The sequence below is a fragment of the Bison bison genome, unplaced genomic scaffold, assembly GCF_000754665.1.
Source record: "Bison bison bison isolate TAMUID 2011002044 unplaced genomic scaffold, Bison_UMD1.0 scf7180017864468, whole genome shotgun sequence".
In the NCBI taxonomy this organism is placed as follows: Eukaryota; Metazoa; Chordata; class Mammalia; order Artiodactyla; family Bovidae; genus Bison; species Bison bison.
This window is the reverse complement of record NW_011495029.1, coordinates 211,717-220,193: the sequence shown is the minus strand read 5'-3', so window position 1 is coordinate 220,193 and position 8,477 is coordinate 211,717. Positions and strand designations below refer to the sequence as shown.

The following is an 8,477-nucleotide window of genomic DNA, read 5'->3' as shown; positions in this document are numbered from 1 at the left end:
GTGCTGCCCACTCAGGAAACCGTGGTCTGTACCCGGTGGCTAGGTCCTCCCCAGCCTATACAAAAAAATTCTCTTGTATTTAAAGTTGGTCAAGCTACTTTTGTTTATGGTACATAATTTGTGGTAACTGCAAAATACCATACCAACAAAAAGGATAAACAAGAAAGTAAAAATTCACCTATAATCCCTTCAACCTTGAGCCAACATCAATATTGAATAGATGTTTCAATATTTATTCCATTTTTTTTTAAACACTCCCATTAAATCTCTGCTGTGTAAACCATACATCTTCTTACATAGCTGAGCTTTTTGACTTGTGTAAATATTTCTTTTTTTTGCGTTTTCCATTTAAAATTTTTCATAAGCATAATTTTTTAAAAGTCAGCATACTATTCCCTAGAGATGTTTTATAATTTATCTGGCTACTTTTCCGGCGGTGGATCTTTATCTCTTTGCTAAATTCTCACTGTTGTAAACAATGCTGTCCTGAAAATCTTCATGCACATACAGGGCTAGTTTCCCCGAACTGTAATTAGTGGGTCAGAGGCCTATGGCGCACAGCACCAAATTGATTTCCTGAAAAGCTGTACCCGGGCATACCTGCTCTGCCCAGGGTCCTGCCTGCCCCTTGTTCTCGTGCCCTTGCGCTTCCCCAAGTGAGGAGAAAGCCCCCAAATCTCAGCCTGGACGGGGCTCTTTCTCTGAGCTTGTCTCCTCCGCCTCCTCTCCTAGGTCAAGCCGTTGCTGCAGGTGAGCCGGCAGGAGGAGGAGATGATGGCCAAGGAGGAGGAGCTGGTGAAGGTGCGGGAGAAGCAGCTGGCTGCTGAGAACAGGCTCTCAGAGATGGAGACCCTCCAGTCCCAGGTGGGTGTCTGCAGACTCTGCCCGCGTAGTGCTGCCTCCTGCTGGCCACCAGGGCTCCTGCTTAGCTGCTTCAGTTGTGTCTGACTCTCTGCAACCCTACGGACTACAGCGTGCCAGGCTCCTCTGTCCATGGGATTCTCTAAGCAAGAATACTGGAGTGGGTTGCCATGCCCTGCTCCAGGGGATCTTCCCAACCCAGGGATCGAACCCGGGTTTCCTGCATTGCAGGCAGATTCTTTAAAACTGAACCACCAGGGAAGCCCCAGTAGACAAAGCATAAACTTGGCATTGAAGGGAAATTGGGGGGTAATTTCCTCGATGCAGGATGTGATGTTTATACATGCCTGGCAGCTTAAGCATCCTGAGATGGAGCCTTTGCTGGGGACCAGCTCTCCCATGGGGACAGGCAGCCCACAAGCAGCCGTCAGAGTTCACATTTCTCCCGTGTTCCCGCAGCTCCTGGCTGAGAAGCTGCAGCTCCAGGAGCAGCTCCAGGCGGAAACGGAACTGTGTGCCGAGGCTGAGGAGCTCCGCGCCCGTCTGACAGCCAAGAAGCAGGAGCTGGAAGAGATCTGCCATGACCTGGAGGCCAGGGTGGAGGAGGAGGAAGAGCGATGCCAACACCTGCAGGCCGAGAAGAAGAAGATGCAGCAGAACATCCAGGTGCCTGGCAGGGGGGGCCAGGGCGGGCCCAGAGGGGCGTGGGGGACAGGGTGGGCGGGGAGCGGGGACGTCCCAAGTGCTATGGGAGGACAGGCTCTGTCCTGGGAGCAGCCTTGGGGAGTGTTCTCTTTGAGGCAGGTTTTTTTTTTTTCGTTTGTTTGTTTGCTATGCTCTGTGGCTTGTGGGATCTTAGTTCCCCGACCAGGGATTGAACCCTGGCACTTGGCAGCGAGCGCTCAGAGTTCTAACCACTGGACTACCAGGGAATTCCCTGGCTTAATTTTTCTGACACGTGTCAGGTGTTCATGAGCACTGCCCCGCCAAGCATTGAATCTGATTTAATTCCCCTCCTCTGTGATCACTCCAGCTGGTCTGAGGAGCTGAGGGTGGACACTCGCTAGAGGTGGCCCCTCAGAACACATGACCCTGTGTTGGAATCGGGACCTGGGGTTCTCATCCCCGCACCCCAGTTTTAAATACGTGACCCCACACGTGGGTGCTGGACCCCATCCTATCTGCTCACGGTTGCCCTGGCTTCACGGCAGGAGCTGGAGGAGCAGCTGGAGGAGGAGGAGAGCGCCCGGCAGAAGCTTCAACTGGAGAAGGTGACCACCGAGGCCAAGCTGAAGAAGCTGGAGGAGGACCAGATCATCATGGAGGACCAGAACTGCAAGCTAGCTAAGGTGAGGCCGGTGGCTGGGCCCCTGTCAGCGTCTTCCTGGCCACAGATGATAGCTGGGCATCACTTTAGAGGAGTGGGAGAGACCCCGTCAGGATGCTGACCTTCATCTCCGGAGGAGATGGGGGTGGCAGGCTTCACAGGGCAGGACGGCTGTCCAGAACCCTGTGACGTGGGGAGTAAGCGGGCTGTGTGGTCGCTGTTGTGGAATTAGGACTCCAGTGGTGGCCACACAAGCAGGTCTCCTGGGGCCTATGGCATCCAGCCACTGCCCACCAGACATGGGACATGGCAGCTGCTCCCTGTGAAGACTGGTATTTTATGTAAGATTTGAAGACAAAGTGAGAAGAGCAGGGGCACTTTAGGGAATGAGAAGGGCGAGGTCACAGGCGTCGAGAAGGTAACGCCCTCCTGCCCCAGTTCCCTCACTGGCACCGTCACCTGGGAGGTGTTTTTGCCTGCGCAGAAAGGGGTAATGCAGGAAGGGCTTGGGCACCCCGCTTATTGGCCCAAGGAGGCTTACCCCGCTGTTTCAGAGGAGCTGGTGGCTTAAAAATGACCCCTTTGGTTTGGGAAATCCTAATGCACTTGGCCAGGTGTTTCAGGCCCTGCCCCTCCATTCAGACCTCAGTGCCTGGGTGGGTTGTGCTTGAGGAGACCCAGTGCCTTCTGCACTCAACTAACTTTAAGCCCTGACCCATCCTCGCACCCCAGGAGAAGAAGCTGCTGGAAGACAGAATAGCCGAGTTCACCACCAACCTCATGGAAGAGGAGGAGAAATCGAAGAGCCTCGCCAAACTCAAGAACAAGCATGAGGCGATGATCACCGACCTGGAGGGTAAGTAGTGGGACGCAAGGACTGTTGGACTTGGGGTTTCCGGGGCACCCACCACTCGAGGACCAGCATGGACCTTGCTGCCAGGAGCTGGGGTGGCAAGCAGGTCTCCCGGGGCCTGTGGCATCCAGCCACTACCCTCCAGACGTGGGACATGGCAGCTGCTCCCTGTGAAGCCTGGTATTTTATATAAGATTTGAAGACAAAGAGAAGCCACTGAAGACTCTGTTGGCCTCTCTCCACTCTTCCTTCTCAGAACGCCTGCGAAGAGAGGAGAAGCAGCGCCAGGAGCTGGAAAAGACCCGCCGGAAGCTGGAAGGAGACTCCACCGACCTCAATGACCAGATCGCTGAGCTGCAGGCTCAGATCGCCGAGCTCAAGATGCAGCTGGCCAAGAAGGAGGAGGAGCTCCAGGCAGCCCTGGCCAGGTGAGGGTCAGAGTATCAGGCTGGATGGCCAGTGCCTGTGTTCTCAGCAGGCTTCCTGCTGTGGTTCTTGGTGCATCAGTGAACTGTGGGCATGTGCTCCACTGTTGTCTGGGAAGCTAGTTTACAGCTTTCCTTTTTTTTTTTTTTTCATTTAACATTTCAATTTTTAAAAAATGTTTAAAGCACTGAAGCTTAATTTGGAAAATGAAATTTTTACTCTATGAGGCTTTTGAATTCTCCAAGTGGAATAGCCCTTAAGTCTTCCAGATGCCTCAGTGTCTTTGCCAAGAAGAGCTCCTAAGGGGCTATGATGGTCACCAGCAGGAGTGGCTTCGGCCGCACCTCTCTAAGTCTTTTCTGCAGACTCTGCTCTCTGACGGTGACAGCGACCTCCTCCTGACGTTGGTGTTCTCTTTGGCAGAGTGGAAGAAGAAACCACCCAGAAGAACATGGCCCTGAAGAAGATCCGGGAGCTGGAATCTCAGATTTCGGAACTCCAAGAAGACCTGGAATCTGAGCGTGCTGCTAGGAATAAAGCCGAGAAGCAGAAACGAGACCTCGGGGAAGAGCTGGAGGCTCTGAAAACGGAGCTGGAGGACACTCTGGATTCCACAGCTGCGCAACAGGAGCTCAGGTGTGCCTTGGGGCTGACTGCCTGGTCACTGAGGATGGGGGTGGTGCAGGGAAAGAGGGGCCCTGGCCTCAGAGGGGGGACCCCAGGGCCTCTGTACACACACAGTGTGGCCTGTTGTCATGGAGCCTGGAAGCTCTAGGAGATAGTGAAGGACTGGGAGGCCTGGTGTGATGTAGTCCATGGAGTTGCAAAGAGGCAGACACAACTTAGTGATGGAACAACAAGAACAGATGGAAGCTGATGGGGCCTCGCAGCTTCTCTCTAGAGTTGAAGAACCTGGCTTGGAGTTGGGCTGAGGCAAGGGTGGGCTTTAAGGCTGAAAGGCTACAGAAGCCCTACAAGGCGTGTCTGTGGGGACTTCCTGGCTCTCTAGTGGTTAGGACTCTGCGCTTCCCCTGCAGGGGGCATGGGTTCAATCCCTGGTAGGGGAACTAAGATCCAGCATGCTTTGTGGTGCAGCCAAAAAAAAAAAAATCTTATAAATTACTCCTGGCTCCCCATATTTAGAATAAAATCCAATTCCTTGCATAAAAGGCCTATATTACATTTTTTTTTTTTAATAAAAGAAAAAAAGTGTGTCTGTGAGCCTGCGCTATAGGACGGACGCTGAGGAGGGAAGCCAGCAGGCAGAAAGCTGCCTGGAATGGCCAGTGCTCCCTACTGTGGACTCTGTGCCACCAGCGCAGCGTTGCTCCTGGGCCCTGGCCTCCCTCCTGAAGGCGTTTCTCTGTTCAGGTCCAAACGTGAACAAGAAGTGAACATCCTGAAGAAGACCCTTGAGGATGAGGCCAGGACCCATGAGGCCCAGATCCAGGACATGAGACAGAAGCACTCGCAGGCCGTGGAGGAGCTGGCTGAGCAGCTGGAGCAGACGAAGCGGGTGCGTGGGCCCCCCGGGACTGGCTCCGTGAGGCTTGGCCACTGTGGGCCGGGGGGAGGGTTGGGGGACCCTCGCGTAGTCCAGGCTCCAGCCGTTCCTGACTGTGTGAGTTGGGGGCGCATACAGGTCCATCTCTGCTTCAGTTTCCTCTTCTATGAGAGAGGCTAGTGAGAGCCCGTTTCAAACAATTACGTGAGAGTTGGAGTTGGTAACATGTGACAGTGCATAGTCGGTAAGGGCTCAGTAAGTTGTTCTAGTCTTATTATTACCATCATTATCCTGTTCAACACCCTGCCAGACTAGAGAGTGTCATGGAATTGGAGTGACTCTGAAGCTGAAGTTTCAGAGGGCCATTGCGTCCCTTTTCTGAAGCCCAGCCCTTCTCTAGAACACCTCCAACACATGGTCAGCTGGAATCCTCAGGGAGACCCTGGGGATGTTGACCCGGCTGGTTTCTCAGCCAGGGGACTGTGACCAGGCAGTTCCTGAACAAGCCCAGTCCTGCCTCCTGTGGTTTCCAGCTCACAGCCACCCTTGTTGGCAGCCTGAGAAGACAGAGGCTCTTCTGCGTGGCAGCCTGTACAGTATTTTCAGAAACATGCCTTGTTCCTCTGTTTCCCTTTGACTTCCTCCTGCTTCTGGGCAGGTTGAAGCCTTGCCTTTTCCTCTAGCTGTTTTCACTCAAAAAGCTTTTTGCACGCACTTGGGGTCCAGTTTACCCTTGAACTTGCCTTTGATACTGTGACTGGCTTGATATAGAATAGATTGGAATTGTGTTTGTTCTGTAAACTTGGCTTTTATATCTTTTGGAAGAACATTTCAGTGTTACGGTAAACATCAAATTTCTAAGAGGCTTTCTTGGAAGTCTAACTATGAACAATTATAATTTCCCTAAGCTTATAAAAATAATTCTAAAATCTTAACATCAGCAATGACAGTGTCTTGCCCTTGGACATTCCCTGTGCGGGAGGCCAAGCAGGGATGGTTTGAGAGCCAGGGGAGCCGTGGTCCTCAGAGGTGAGGCCACGTGCCAGGCGTCCTGTTCCAGCTGGGAGATGAGTCCACATCAGGCCTGAGCCCTCCAAGTCCATGGCCCTCGCCAGCTCACTGCCCCCTGGACTTGCCCAGTGTTGCTTTTGCTGCCAGGCAGCAGATTCCAGGTCTGGCTCCACTGGCTCTTTGATGATGTTGGGAAAACCAGCCTCATGTCACAGGCTCCCCCTTTTATGTCTTTGCTTCTCCCCTCGCAGGTGAAAGCCAACCTCGAGAAGGCCAAGCAGACCCTGGAGAACGAGCGAGGGGAGCTGGCCAACGAGGTGAAGGTGCTGCAGCAGGGCAAGGCGGACACCGAGCACAAGCGCAAGAAGGTGGAGGCCCAGCTGCAGGAGCTGCAGGTGAAGTTCACCGAGGGAGAGCGTGTGCGCACAGAGCTCGCCGACAAGGTCTCCAAGCTGCAGGTGAGGCCCCCGTCGGACTGCCTGGGTCCTAGCCATGCTGCCAGGGCCCCTGGTCTTTTCTCTCTCTCTCTCTCTCCATGACCCGGCCCATCTGTGAGCCCCCTGGGGTTCAACCTGTGGCTCAGGTCCAGCATGGCTGAGAGAGCCGAGGTGGGCCCCGAGCAATCCTGGTCAAGCTCACGGGGCTTTGTCTCCGTCCACACACAGGTCGAGCTGGACAATGTGACAGGTCTTCTCACTCAGTCGGACAGCAAGTCTAGCAAGCTCACCAAGGACTTCTCTGCTCTGGAGTCACAGCTGCAGGACACGCAGGTAAGGGCAGCGATGGGCCCCCCGCAGCTGTTCTTATCTTGGGAGGACCTGTGCCCACACGGCATCAGCTGCCAGGCCTCTGGGTCTTCCTCACAGTGTCCTCCCCAGTGTCCCCAGGCTCTCTGGGACCTCTTGGCTCCCTGCCAGATCTTTGCTGGCTGCCCCCTAATCTGGGGCCTGCTTCTCTGTCCTACCGAGACCATGGGGGCCACAAGGCTCCGACAGTGTGGGTCCTGAGCCCTGGCCCCCCTTGTCCGCTGAGCAGGAGCTGCTGCAGGAGGAGAACCGGCAGAAGCTGAGTCTGAGCACCAAGCTGAAGCAGGTGGAGGATGAGAAGAACTCTCTCAAGGAGCAGCTGGAGGAGGAGGAAGAGGCCAAGCGGAACCTGGAGAAGCAGATCTCCACCCTCCACGCCCAGGTTCGGAGCTGGCTCCCCTCAGATCGCCCCGGAAACGGTGGTCAGAGCCTGCAGGCTGGGGAGCTTCTGGTTGGGTAGCCACCTGGACCTGGAAGCACAGCCAGGCCTCCCCAAACTGGCCGCCATCCCTCGGGGAGCTCCTGCCCTCCCCAGACCAGGGCTTACTCCTGGGGTCCCCGAGGAGAATTCAGGGATCCTTGAACTTGGCTGGAGTTCATCTTCATTTCACCAGTCTCCAGCTGACCGTCAGCATTCTGTTCCCTTACGAATGTGGGCAACAAGCTGTGACGGTAGCAGCGCCTGTGGCCTGTTGAGTGGAAACCACTGGTCATTGTGTCTGAGCTAAGGCCAGGCTTTGGGGAGGTCACTGTGCTCCTCGCTGCTCAGGAGCCTGCTCTCTGCTGTGCTAAAGAAGCACACTGGTTACTGAACCATTGTCTTAAAAAAGTACCTGACAACTGCACTCTTTTACAGTGGTTTCTTGGTAGTCCTACATATTTCGCTTTATGCCTGTTATAACATCATCATGGAAAGGAGGCCGTGGTCTTCTCTAGACCCTGAAAGGATCTGGGGCCAAAGATAGATGGAGAGCCCTCTTGTGGATCCTGTCTTAGGACTTAAATGTGCCCAGAGATCTGCACCAGCTCAAGGGACGGCATGGAGTCGGGTCCACATCTGGGTGGGGACAGGGAGCACGTTCCTGCGGTGCCAGCTGTGTGTCTGGGTGGGAGGAGGGGGCTGCAGGGTAGACACCTGTGGGCGGGGGATGCCAGGCTGCTGCCTGGGAGAGGGGAGGGATGGAGGCTCCCTACTCTGGGCCTCAGTCTTGGTACAAATGGCTGGTCAGGTCAGGGTTGAGTGGCCTTTCCAAGCTGACCTGCGTGTCCACCTGCCTTGGGCTCTGTGTGCTAGACACCTGCACTCTGTGGAACATCCCATTTCCCTGGTCCCAGAGGAGTAGAGAAGCGGCTGGGAAGCTGTTTCCATAACTGAATTGGTGCCCCATAACTCTGCTCGCAGTGGCAGCCCAGCTCCTGGAGCAGGTTCCAACTGGATGCTCCTTACCCCTTGCTCCTGCCCAGGTCACCGATATGAGGAAGAAGATGGATGACAGCGTGGGGTGCCTGGAGACGGCTGAGGAGGCCAAGAGGAAGCTGCAGAAGGACCTGGAGGGGCTGAGCCAGCGCTATGAGGAGAAGGTGGCTGCCTACGACAAGCTGGAGAAGACCAAGACGCGGCTGCAGCAGGAGCTGGATGACCTGCTTGTGGATCTTGACCACCAGCGGCAGAGCGTCTCCAACCTGGAG

The 8,477-nt window shown here is 54.9% G+C and overlaps 1 protein-coding gene across 1 annotated transcript in view; it reads left to right on the top strand.

Annotated features, from left to right (window-relative positions):
* Positions 1 to 8,477, top strand: part of MYH9 (myosin, heavy chain 9, non-muscle) — an 83,922-nt gene that overhangs the window by 69,877 nt on the left and 5,568 nt on the right. The window contains exons 21-31 of the mRNA XM_010860619.1: positions 733 to 864; positions 1,321 to 1,527; positions 2,073 to 2,210; positions 2,921 to 3,044; positions 3,298 to 3,469; positions 3,891 to 4,103; positions 4,839 to 4,983; positions 6,234 to 6,440; positions 6,648 to 6,752; positions 7,018 to 7,170; positions 8,253 to 8,477. The exon at positions 8,253 to 8,477 is cut by the window's right edge and continues 10 nt beyond it. Of these exons, the coding sequence (XP_010858921.1) occupies positions 733 to 864; positions 1,321 to 1,527; positions 2,073 to 2,210; positions 2,921 to 3,044; positions 3,298 to 3,469; positions 3,891 to 4,103; positions 4,839 to 4,983; positions 6,234 to 6,440; positions 6,648 to 6,752; positions 7,018 to 7,170; positions 8,253 to 8,477 (1,821 nt within the window). The remainder of the gene's footprint in view (positions 1 to 732; positions 865 to 1,320; positions 1,528 to 2,072; positions 2,211 to 2,920; positions 3,045 to 3,297; positions 3,470 to 3,890; positions 4,104 to 4,838; positions 4,984 to 6,233; positions 6,441 to 6,647; positions 6,753 to 7,017; positions 7,171 to 8,252) is intronic.